The sequence below is a fragment of the Physella acuta genome, unplaced genomic scaffold, assembly GCF_028476545.2.
Source record: "Physella acuta isolate Inbredline_101_S28 unplaced genomic scaffold, ASM2847654v3 ptg000933l, whole genome shotgun sequence".
In the NCBI taxonomy this organism is placed as follows: Eukaryota; Metazoa; Mollusca; class Gastropoda; family Physidae; genus Physella; species Physella acuta.
The window spans coordinates 54,955-67,896 of NW_026732450.1; the positions used below are offsets into that span (position 1 = coordinate 54,955).

Consider the following 12,942-nt stretch of genomic DNA (forward strand, 5'->3'; position numbering starts at 1 on the left):
TTTTTTTTTTGTTTTTTTTTTGTGTGCACAAACGCGTTTTGCTCCGCGCAAAAGTAGTTTGCTAAGGGCTTTTTCTTTGTCTGATTTTTCTTAGTTTGATCTGGCAGCTTAACCTGTGAATAAAAATGGCGACTTCCATAAAGAAGATCGCGTTAGATCCCAAATCATTTCGCACATACGTAAAGAAATGGGTTTTCGATCCCGAGTTCCCGAAACCTGCTATGCTATTGCTTTTGATCGCTGAGATTGTAGTCAATTTTTTGGTCATCAACAAAATTAAATGTACGAATGTAACAATATTTTAATGCGGATTTTTTACATTGTTACTTGTAAATGTAGCAGTAACTAAACTAGGTTACGTCCCTTGATGCAAAAATAAAAATACGGCCTAAAAAGTAGATAGGCTATTTGTGTAACTATTTATATAGGCCTAATATTTAGAATAGACCTTCTTGTAGCGTTATAGGCCTACCTATTTTTAAAAATAGAAATATGCATTTAATGGCATTTAATGTTTTTGTGTGGGCAATATACTTGAAGTTACTTGAACATAGGTTAAGGCTCAAAAAGTACAACGGGGAGGGGGGGGTCAAGGTGGATCAAGTCAAAAATTAAAGTGTCTGATAACAAAAAATTAGGCCTAAATAAATATATTTTTAGATCTGCACACAAACATCAACTTTAACCTAAAGCCAATGCCAAATTAAAAAAAAACTTAACTCTAATTACTCAAACTTATATATTACTACTAACATACCTAAATCCATTGTTCAGAGAGATTACCCTAGCTTTGTAAATTTAGTTGTAACCATTTTAAAATAGTTTTTAGTTTTCAAATAATCCCATGGTTTGAAGGCATTTGATTTTCTTCTTTTTGTAGCATTTATAATATTAAGTGACAAAAAATGTTGTTCCCTTTACAGACACTGAAATAGACTGGGTTGCCTATATGCAAGAAGTAGAGGGAGTTGTTAATGGAACTTATGATTACTTACAACTAAAAGGAGATACCGGCCCTTTAGTGTAAGTTTCTTTATTTTGAAATTACTTAATTCATTCTATTTAATCCATTTTGAAACTAGTCATTGTAAAAACAGAACATCATAGTCACAGCTGTACAACAATAGAGCATTCCTGATCATCCACTTTCATAGCGGATACACAGAGACATGGTGGGGTGTGATTTCAGAACCCAAAAAGTGTTAACTGGGCTCTTGTCTTTTGAACACAACAAAGGACTGATTTGCCTTGAATAAGTGAAACACACAAATATAGACAAATTGGATACTTTAATATTTTATTTTGAAGTACATGTATTTTTAAAAGCATTTTTGTATTTTTTAGATACCCAGCTGGCTTTGTCTACATTTTTATGGGATTATATTACATAACCAATCTTGGTACCAACATCAGACTCGCTCAGTATATTTTTGCTGGCATTTACATGCTCAACATTATTATTGTGTTTGACATCTACAGAAAAGCAAGAAAGGTAACTCCATAATATCTATGTAATAGTTCCCTATTTTTAAATTCAGTATTTAACTCACTCCACACAGTATGGTGAATACATTTTGATTTACTTAATATTAATGTAAAGTAGCCTTTGTTGTCTCTTTATAAAGTCACTCCATATTTTACTTTTAAATATTTTTTTCTAGTTGTATTTTGATGAAAAAGCAGAGTTGCATCTAATGTTATATTTATATTAACAGCAAAAAAGCACATTTAATCTTTTTTATTTTTATTAAAACAATACAATCATACAATTGAATCATTTGTTTTTCTTTACCAGATTCCTCCATTTGCATTTTTCTTCATGTGTGCACTATCATACAGAATCCACTCAATATATGTACTACGACTGTTTAACGACCCTGTTGCTATGTTATTTTTATATGCTGCTGTTAATTTGATGATTAGAGGTCATTGGTCTTGGGGATGTTTGTTTTACAGGTAAAATTTAATGTTTGTTATGTAGTTAAGTTTTTTTTATATCAAAGTTACAAATGTTTCTGTGTTTGGGTCCTTACTTTAAGATGTACATTGTGTTTAAGAACTATATTGACTCTGTACACTGACTCAGTAGTAGTTTGATTATTTATCTTCTAATTTTGTGTCTTCCAGCTTGGGCGTGTCAGTCAAAATGAATGTTCTTCTGTTTGCTCCTGCTTTATTGTTTCTCCTGCTGGTAACACAAGGCATCAAAAGGACCATATGGCATTTAACTATATGTGCTGCACCACAGGTCAGTATGTCACCAGCTTTAGAGAAGTAGTTTTTTTTTCAATCGTATACCACCAGTTACTACTTTTATATGAACATTTTGTTTTTCACTAACTTAGTCATCTAGGTTGTATTTGTTCCAAAGAAAATAATTTATAAACTGCTTGTTTTTGTTTTCCATCTACAAAAAATTTATGTTCAAAACAATTCCCATTTCTGGTATATTTGTTCAAAGGTTGCCATATGACTTACCATGTTCATTGTCAAAATGTCAAACAATTGTTGGCTTTTTGTACCTACTTGTTTATAGTTAACATAGTTTTTCCTGTTAGTGCCCAAGACACATGGGGATAGATGAAGTAGATTTCATCTGTTTCAGTGACATTGGCATAAGAAGGGATGGTGTGGTCAGCACTCTGCACAGCCACCTTTGTTTGCCTAATGTGATTCAGGTACCCATCAGAGCTGGGTGGGCTCAGAGACCTCCTCCAAGCTGAGATCCGAACTCGAAACCTTTGTGCGAGCAGTCAAATGCTTTATCATTCTACCCCACCATCCCCGTTTATAGTAATACATAAACACACTCCCTTTAGACAGATCAATTTAGCTTTAAAATGAACTTTAAAATGGCAGATTTGCAATATGAAATATAAGTTATACTCAAGGCACATTTGAAGCATCTATATAGTTTGTTAACTGTTGTGTAGGATTTTATCTAATTTGCTTGTTACCAATATCAAAGTGGAATAACCATTAATGATACTGAGTTTGTTATCATTTACACTCATGTTATTTATTATTGTAGGTGATTCTGTCGCTACCCTTCATGCTGGTTAATCCTCTGGGCTACATTATTCGTTCATTTGACCTGGGACGTCAGTTCTTCTATGTGTGGACAGTCAACTGGCGCCTCATACCTGAGGAGATTTTTTTAAACAGGACCTTTCAGATTGGACTACTCACTTTACATGTTGTATTCCTTGGTTTATTCTTCTGGTTTAGATGGAGAAGGTAAGACTCAAAGGAGTTTATGATAAACAACTATTTACAGATACTCATTAAGTTTTTAATCTTTTTTACCAGTTATCTCATTACTTAAGCTAAAATTTTCTCATACAATTTCAATTAATTTTATTACTCTTAAAAACAATCATCTCCTAAAGCTAAACCATTAGTTTATTATATCTAGAACTTTACTTACCATGTTTGTAGTGTATGTAAACATGGAGTAAGAAGAAAAAAAGTTACATTTTACTGAATAATATCAAGTTTTTTTATAATTTTCTTTTTTCCCAAACCTTTCCAGGTGTTTTCCTAAACTAAATATCCAGTGGTCAAACAAAGGCCTAAAGCAGCAGCTAAACCCTGACCATATCCTTAAATTTTTTATATTTACAGACTGTATCATAAAAGATGGAGCTTTGTGTGAGCTTTAATAATACAATAGATCAGTTTACCTGTACTGGTACTTTAGTATGCACTAAAGCTGAATAACAGAGTATAATATAGTTTATTCAATTTGTAAATGGTAATGAATCTCGGTTAATTTTAAAAAAGCATAATTTCATACAAAAAGTTTCATTACATTATTAATTGTATTTGTAAATAATAAGCTCAATTTTCTGAGTAAAAAATTGTATTTGATTCTTTAAAATTCAAATTTCTGTACACAGCCATTTTATATTTTTGGGTAACTAAAACTAAAAGAAATAATTTCTTTAACTGGGTTTACAGATCTTATATCCCTTGTTTACAGCAAATTTTATTGGCATGTGTTTTAGCAGATCCCTGCACTATCAGTTTTATGTGTGGTACTTCCATTGTCTCCATTACCTTGTATGGTGTACACCTTACCCAAATATCATCAGGTGAGCCACTGTTTCACTATGTTTTTCACACCTTACCCAAATATCATCAGGTGAGCCACTGTTTCACTTCTTATGTTTTTTTACACCTTACCCAAATATCAGGGGAAACACCATTTCACTTCTAATGTTTTTTTTTACAACACCTTACCCAAATATCATCAGGTGAGCCACTGTTTCACTTCTTATGTTTTTTTACACCTTACCCAAATATCAGGGGAAACACCATTTCACTTCTAATGGTTTTTTTTATAACACCTTACCCAAATATCATCAGTGGAAACACCTTTCACTTCTAATGTTTTAACAAAGGTTCACATCTTCTATTTTCAATGTATGAAATTCTGAAGTCTGTTTTCTAAAATGTTTCTCGGGATGGCAGTCAGATTCTGGACTAGTCCATCGAATGTCCCCGAGTCCACCCAGCACTAATGGGTACCTAACATGTCGGGGGGAAAGTAAAGGCTGCTGGTCTTAGAATATACCACACCATCCTTTTCTATGCCTATGTCCCAGAAACTCTACTTCAACTAACCACCAGGTCGGAAAGGGTAGAGTTTCTTATTTTAATTTTTTTGTAAATGAGTTCTGATGTGTGTGTACGTAATGGTGATGTGTGTGTACGTAATGGTGATGTGTGTGTACGTAATGTTGATGTGTGATGTGTGTGTACGTAATGTTATCTTTCTCCACAGGGTTCTGCTACTGGGTGTGATTGAGTTCTGCTGGAACACCTACCCCTCCACAGTGGCAAGCAGCAGTCTGCTTCACGTCTGCCATGCCGCCATTTTACTAGGGCTTTGGCTGATTGTTGTCAGGGTATCCACTCAGCCAACAGGCACCAAAGAGGAGACAACTCGCCAAGGGCAGGTCACTGGCAAGGTCAAGGTCAAATAACTTATCATGTTCCACTTGCTACAGACAGAATGTTTAGATTTGAACTAATTTAGTCGATTATTTAGACATGTCTTGTCACTAATAAAATGTGTTGAAATTGTTTGAATGTAATTTATAACCACTGTGCAATCCCAACCAGGTGTAATTTCTGTAAGCTTGACCTCAAAGGCTGTAGTGTGCATGTAATTAGTGTACTTAGGTGTGTGAGAAAAAAATGCTTTATCTTTATTTAATGTTATTAACATGTTTTCTCCAGGAGAAATAAATATTAACATGAAATCTCATTTAAAAATGTGTTTTGATTTTCTCGTTTATTAATGCTATTTATGGGTAGAACAGTTTATAGCAATCTCCTTTAAGTCAAGGTCTAGGTTACTTTTAGCTGTTAGATTATGTATTTTCCTGCGTCATCAAAAATGTTGTTGGTGAGAGATTTCCCATTTGTAAAAATACATAGGTCAACATTCACTAAAAATGTGTGCTGTTTTTACAAAAACATTTTTAAAAAATAGTTACAACTACACTGTCCCAAGAATTTAGTCACAGTATCTTTAATTACAATACAACTGCCAAGCACTAGCATTAGTGCTAAACTAAGGCAACCAGTTCACAGAAACATTTATAATTCTCTAAAAGTTGAACCTCTTGATACTGCCAACAGCAATGTTGCAACCACTAAAACATGCCAACAGCAATGTACCAATAGGTAGTCCAAACTGGCGAAAAAGTGCGTTTTAGGGTCAGTTTTTGCGGTTTAAAAAAAAAATTTCACTACTTCTTGTTGTCCTATAAGAATAAAAATTATATGTCAATAAAGTTTAAGTCTTTATCTGTCGTAATCTGGTATTTTTATATCTGTTTCAATGTGTTTTATATTTGTTTGAAAAGTATCAGTTACGTCAACAAATTTCACCGTTTTTCGAGTACCGATCGACCCCACACTCTTTTATTTGGTCGCGGCTTCGCGACGAAGCATCGTAGAAGCATAATCTTAATGTCATTTTAAAGATCGAATTCTAGGCTATCGTTTGATGTATAAATTGAAAAAATAACTTGTTTATTTCATTTAAAAAATACAGATTTTAAACTTTAAATGACGATATATACACGGAAACAAACTAATTCTGTTTCAATTTTTACACCGATGTAAAGTTCAGTTTTATAACTACTTTGTGTTGTAAATTCAAGTATTTCTGATTTACGGTCGCGAAGCCGTACCCCCAATAAACATATAACCCTCGAGTCGACTTTCAGCCCCGAGTAAGTTGCTCGCCGAACGGTTTTAAAGGTTGACGACCGATGATGCTAAACGGATTTTACCCTTGCTAGAGCCTTCAAACAAGTTGTAAGTACCATTTTTAAAGTTTTATTTCCATTTTAATAAATGAATTTTAAGTTTGAATGTCAGTTTGGTTTAATTAGTACACGTTATTAATGTAAATTTGAACTCTACTAGTCCACGGTTTCTTGCGTGTGAACTACGCTTGTACACAGGGTGTGTTTAGACGTGAAGCTATTTAATTCAGGACATTCTAGGGACTTAAAATATGGATGCACTTAACTATTAGATGCTAGTGTTTACTAATTCTTTAAAATCTATCGAACGGGATTAATGATAGGGTCGTATTACTACAGTTTATTTGGACTATCACGTCAAAATTATGAATCGACAAATTCAAAATGGCCACCAGACAATCCTGGTAACTATGTCGACAAACTCAATTATTTACAGGGAACGAAGGTTAAATACTTATAAAATATTAATGAAACACAAAAGAAATGTATAATTAAAATAACTACACATTTTTATTGATTTATTTAAAACAAAAGACACAAAATTTTAAGGACCAATGTGATTAATTTTTTTATTTTCTGTTGTGCACTCTGATTCTGATTCCCCTGCTAAATAATGTGAAATGGTCTGCGCCAGTCTCCGTAATAAAATATACCAGATCAATTTTTAGATGGTGGTGCAATTTATTAAGATTCTACATGTTGTGACTTAGTTTTAAATGTTATATTAGTTGTAAGTAAGTAGTACTAGTAGTATTTCTCATTATTTATTTATTTTATATGCATATAATAGTAACAATGAAGGACAGTTAAGTTGTCCTATAGGATGTTGAGAACCACAGTATGGCATCTTCATCATTGGATATCTCAACCATTGTGGGACAAGCAACGATTATTTCAAATTTCATTCAGTAGAATTACTCTTAAAAATATATATAAAGTATAAATTACTTTTAACACAAAGGTGTTTTCAGGCTTTTTCATATGTTTCCAGTTATAGTCATAGGACAAATAGTAGGCCTACACAATAGGCTAGTAGTAAATTTAATTATATTTTATTAATCACTATATCAATTGTTCGTTCCATAGCTGGAGACATTTACGGTGGCCTATCCAGAACTTTCCTTATAAGGGAAGGGAAGAAGGCCAAGACCCCACTCCCCCCTCCCCCCTACATTTCCCAAAACATATTACTTACTCTTGATGCTCCACAAGATCAAGGTTGAGGGAAACAAGACGTACAAAGATGTTCCCCCAAAACTGTTCCCCCAAAACTGTTCCCCCAAAGCAGTTATCAGGTTTGAAAAGAAACCAAAGCATGTGGCATCAACTGCTGCATCACTTGTAGGCATCACGTCTTTATTAAACTACATTACATTACATTTACTCTACTAAATTTTGATTCTGTTTCTCCTGCACTAGATAACTGTGGTATTTTTTAAAATAATATTTTAACTCATGTGATTTTTGAAAATAATTAACACATTTTTCCACGTCGATGTTACCAACACAATAATTTTAGAGTTATTCCAAAGCAAAAAAAAAATTGAATTTTTTTTTTTTATGAAAATAAAAGTGACCAAAACGCATTTTTGTCATTTTCAATTATTTTTTTACCTTAGAAAGACTCATTTTAGATGACTGAAAAAAATTGGGCATATATATTACAAACTTTGCAGCAACTTTACCAATTTCCACACTTCTATGTTATTTAGTTTAAAAAATATGGGTTCTCAAAAATGGCACTTTTTGAAAATCAGTTTTTACCAAATTTTGCTTTTTTAAAAATCGCATAACTTTTTTATTTATTGAGATATTTTTATAAAATTTGTGGCATAGACCTTACAATTAAAAGTTCTTTCATGACATACTCACTCCAGAAGTCTGCAATCAATGGTTTATTTCAGTTTGGACTACCTAGTACCAACCATGCAACCACTAAACACCCCAACAGCAATGTGCCAACCATGCAACCACTAAACACCACAATGGCAATGTGCCAACCATGCAACCACTAAACACCCCAATAGCAATGTGTCAACCACTAAACATCCCAAAAGCAATTCACCAACCATGCAACCACTAAACACCCCAACAGTAATGTGCCAACAATTGCTGCACTGATACCCAAACAGTTTTGGTTCTCAAGTCTCTTAGAGTGGAATGGAAATCTGACCCTCTCCATCTGGGTCAAGATGGCGTCTCTAGCACCTGGCCATGTCCCCGGCCCAAATAGTCTGTACTGGTACGACGTGCATGGCCCAAATATGCAAACCAGCGCCAGGTATGGATCAGAGCTGAGCAATGCACCTGCACAGTAAAAAAAAATGTGTCAAAACTATGAATGAACAATAAAGTGAACTACATTTGATAAATATCTCGTTTTGTGTGTGTGGCCAGAACAATGTTACAGCTCTACTATAGGTGTCAAGTTACCCTTGGTCAAAATAGATGAAGTAGAGTTTGTCTGGTTTTGTGACATTGTTGAAGCTATGAATCAATCGTATAAGCATCAAGCCATTTAACATTACTTCATCCAAAGTAAGCCAGCAGCTCATCATAACATATGTTATGTGGCCGACAGATGAGGAAGAAATTCCCTTGTTAGTCATTTATTTACTACATTATCCCAATCTTATCCAGTTAGCCCATTCCTATTTGTGAGTTATCCCACCATTCATATCTGAGAATTACCCCATTTTGGTTTGCATCCAATCAAGTTGGCCAGTCTGTCCATGTAGGGCACATAATCCACCTGCACAGTGTGACGTTGTGTTTTGATGAATCGCTTCAGTAAGAGTTCTCTCTCTTTGGTAATATCTTTGATCATTTCTTTCTGGGCAGGTAACTCTAATTCACCCTACAATTTGTGTAGTAAAAACACTCGTCTTTAAACATATGTTTTTTATTTTCCTATTTGACATTGTTCAGATAAGCTCTGCCACTAACGCAAAAAGTGAACATATGAAAAGTTAAGCCCCGCCTCTTGTGACCTCTTTGGGGTCATCCATAAATGACGTCACGCTTTTTTTGACGATTTTTACCTCCCCCCTCCCCTCGGTCACACATCGTCACAAAAAGCCAGACCCCCCCCCCTAAAATGACGCCACACATCAGTCTACAACCCCCCCCCCCCCTAAAAACTGCAGTTGAATTTTTTTTCGATATTTTTCCAAAAATCTTGTCTGAACTCTTGTCAAAATAGAGTATTTTAATCAATTCCTATTACAATTTATTAAAACAGTTTTCTAAAAGGCGAAATAACGTCTAAAATTCGTTTTCTAACATTGCTTTTTTACAATGCAAAAGTGTGACGTCGCACCATCTGAACCCCCCCCCCTCCCCTCATCACACACCGTCACAAAATTACGGACCCCCCTCCCCCCTACGAGTGTGACGTCATTTAAGGACGACCCCTTTCTGATGTCTAGACATTTGAATATATAAACTTATCTGCTGTTGGGGTTAGGGACGTTAGAGTTACAGGTACCAAAATGCAACCTTTTCATTCAAATTACTAATGGCATGTCCCAATTTCACCCTCTTCAATAAAATCTAAATGTACAAGTTTCATTTTTTTTTTCATAATCTTTTTTTTTTTGTATGGCGGGTGTTAACTTTTTGGCGGGGTTTATCTGGACAAGATTCATGCTATGAATATAATAATTTGTATGAAAAAATTTGTATAAAAGCTAATGAAAAGAATGAATCTAAAGTTGAAATAAACCTTAAACACCCTGGCTGCCAAACGACACTGCATTTCTGAAATCGGACCTATAGCGCCCCCTGGCTGAACACATCCGATCACAGCGAGGCTGGGTGGGTGGGTGGACGGTGGAAACATATGCAGGTACAGCTGGGTGTGGTTGCCTTCAACTTTCATCACTGATTCGTCCAAAAATGGAAATCCGATTCTGTAGCCGGTTGCCATGACGACAGTATCGATGTCTGAAAAAGAAAATCACCTAGTCGTGATTATCGGTCGTGGACTTAGCGGACTTCCGGGTAGAACAACTAGACTCAGGCTCCTAGTTCTATGTCCAGTCGTGATTTGTAAGCGTGGACGTCTGCTATGTACAGTTTTGTTGAGGTGTAGAATACATTCAGTTTTGTAAAGGAAGTCAATATCAGACAGAGGAACACAAATTTAATCAGGTTTTAATCCTCATATTAAGTAATTAAGGAAATAAAACACTAAAAAAAAAGATTTAACCATCAACAAGGCTCTGCACTCACTTTCCTCAACGGATCCATCTTCAAAATGAATCCCTGTGGCGGTGAACGATTCGATGTTGGTTTTTATAACCACGTGACCAGACGCGATTCTATTTGGCAACTCGTCGTTGACAGTTGGGTGTGTGGCGAAAGGTCCGTGTTTTGGACTGTTAGAAATGTCTCAAATAAATTATCACATTCCCTCTGTATTATGGGTTGTTGTTTTTTTTTTTTTTTTTTTTATTATTAAAAATAATTAGGCTATAAAGTTGTTTTTTTTTTTTTTACCGAAGGCCATATAAAGTGTGGTCTACTTTTTGGTCCAAGTTCCAACTTGCCAGTTTGTTCAGCATGAAATGTGGGAGACTCAAGGCCGTGGCGAAGATGAACCGACTCATGTAGGAGATGTCGGCTGGGAGACCCCGCCCCAGCAGTCTGTGCATGAGCCAGGTGCCACGTCTCGTGCTCAGAAACACCTGAGCTCACACAAATAAGCGCGAGAATGTAATTATTTTATTGGATCTACCACGCATGTCACACATTGTATCGATCATTACAAATGATGTATGACCTAACGTAACATACTACTATCTATATAACTTATAATACGTTTAAAGAGAATGAAAAACTTTGAACATTATTTGGTTCCATTACCTGGCCATGCCTGCTAAGCTCAACCGCGGCATCGCAGCCGGAATTTCCTATTCCGACTACCACATGACGCGTTCCGGAAACTTGATCCGCGTCCCTTAAGTCCCTTGAGTGCACAATTTTACCTTGAAATATTGCCTGGCCTTGTGAATAAAATCAATGCTGATTAAACTCAACGATTTTTTGCCATTTAAAAAAAAAAGAAGAAAAAAGTCGAGTTGTTTGGAAGTTTTTGCGGGGTTTTTTTTTTTTTTTGGGGGGGGGGGTATAAAAAGTTAAGTGTTGACATTAGTAAGTACTTGTATAATGGATTATTAATTGTTTTCTACTAATAACCCCTTAAAATTGACTTCGTCATTGTGGCATTTTATGATTTTAGGACAATCTTACAATAAGCTTTTTTTCTAAACGCTGTAGAATTGTTCAAGTTCACACATCACTCCATAAACCCACCTGGAAAGTATGGCATATGTACATCAGCATGGTGACCAGTACAAATCAAAACAAAATCAAAATACTCTTTTCTTGTTGCCAGATGGTCTTGTATTTCCACTTCCCATAATCTGATGTCGTCTGTTTTAGATGTGGCCGAGTGCTGTTTGCGCTTTATTTGTTTGGCTGCTTCAGGGCTTAAAATCTGGCTACTGGTCTGTTTACCGCCGGCCATTGGCGTGTTGTGACGGTGGGGTTGTTTTGTTGCCAAGTTGGGCTTGATGGAGATGACTTGCGTGTTGAAGTTGATGTACGTCAACAGGTTGAACCTGGAAATATTTACCATACATTTAAGACTCTTAAAAATAGTTATTTGTCCGTCATACGAAGCGTGACGTCATTTATGGATGACATCTCCCATGTCGATTAAATTATTGATCCCATACCTAATCTTATCAAGTTAAGCATAATCTTAGCTCTAATGTTGGGTGTTCTGTTAGGAATAGGGTTAGGGTAGGGGCTAGGATATTAGCATATTCTACACTACCATGTTTAACATTCTATAGAATACCTAGGCAAAGTAATCACCATATATATCACTAGCTGCATACCCCTGCGATGAATCTTTTTTAACTGTACCAACTTGGGAAGAGAACATAACTAAACACAAAAAAAACGAAACACAAACACAATGCAAATACAAACTCAAACAGAACACAAACGCAAACGCAAAAAAAACCCACAAACACAAAAGAAAACACAAATAAAATGCAAACGCAAACACAATGCAAACACAAACGCAAACACACAAAAAAAAACCAAAACGAAAACAATATCCTAGACCACTTTAAACTCAACAACTCACCTGTCCGCGTAGAGCCGGTAATATTCCAACACCTTGGAGTGGTGCATAAAGTTCGGGAACTCCCTCGGCGCCGGGAAGTCGCTGAATGACATCATTTCCTTGCTCGTGTTGATGACGGTCGTCTTCATGACGCAACCACGCGAATCGGTGACGTTTTCCGTGAACCGCCACAGACCGCCCACATCAGACGAGGACTCGAAACAGACGGGTTCCAGACCTTCCTCCAGGCAGCACTTGACGGCTGCCAGACCCGTGCAGCCGGCGCCAATGACGGCCACTCGCTTGGTCATCTCCCTGCCCAAACCACACGTAACTTTAACGTCACGCTGCTCATACAGTTTCAACACAGTCCTACACTCGATTGATGTTAAACATACATTTTCATTTACGTGCAAGGGTGGTTATCTCCTCCTTGGAGCGTCAGTTTATTTGTCACTTCTTCCATACAAGAAGTCAGATAAATGATTGACTTAATTAATACAAAATATTTAGCAGTCG

General features: G+C 35.8%; 2 protein-coding genes across 2 annotated transcripts; one reads left to right on the forward strand and one right to left on the reverse strand.

Moving 5' to 3' along the window:
* The first annotated feature begins 111 nt into the window (after positions 1 to 111).
* LOC131953598 (dol-P-Man:Man(5)GlcNAc(2)-PP-Dol alpha-1,3-mannosyltransferase) lies at positions 112 to 5,267 on the forward strand. The gene is made up of 9 exons (XM_059316845.1): positions 112 to 282; positions 924 to 1,023; positions 1,345 to 1,492; positions 1,796 to 1,956; positions 2,128 to 2,248; positions 3,032 to 3,237; positions 3,533 to 3,596; positions 3,958 to 4,094; positions 4,787 to 5,267. The coding sequence occupies exons 1-9, from the start codon at positions 126 to 128 to the stop codon at positions 4,986 to 4,988; spliced, it is 1,296 nt and encodes a 431-aa protein (XP_059172828.1). The 5' UTR covers positions 112 to 125; the 3' UTR covers positions 4,989 to 5,267.
* A 350-nt stretch (positions 5,268 to 5,617) lies between these two features.
* LOC131953603 (flavin-containing monooxygenase 5) lies at positions 5,618 to 12,816 on the reverse strand. Its single transcript, XM_059316849.1, has 9 exons — positions 12,445 to 12,816; positions 11,601 to 11,908; positions 11,151 to 11,290; positions 10,785 to 10,972; positions 10,518 to 10,663; positions 10,009 to 10,229; positions 8,976 to 9,141; positions 8,354 to 8,591; positions 5,618 to 5,663 (listed from the first exon to the last, which is right to left on the reverse strand). The coding sequence occupies exons 1-9, from the start codon at positions 12,732 to 12,734 to the stop codon at positions 5,618 to 5,620; spliced, it is 1,743 nt and encodes a 580-aa protein (XP_059172832.1). The 5' UTR covers positions 12,735 to 12,816.
* Positions 12,817 to 12,942: the final 126 nt, after the last annotated feature.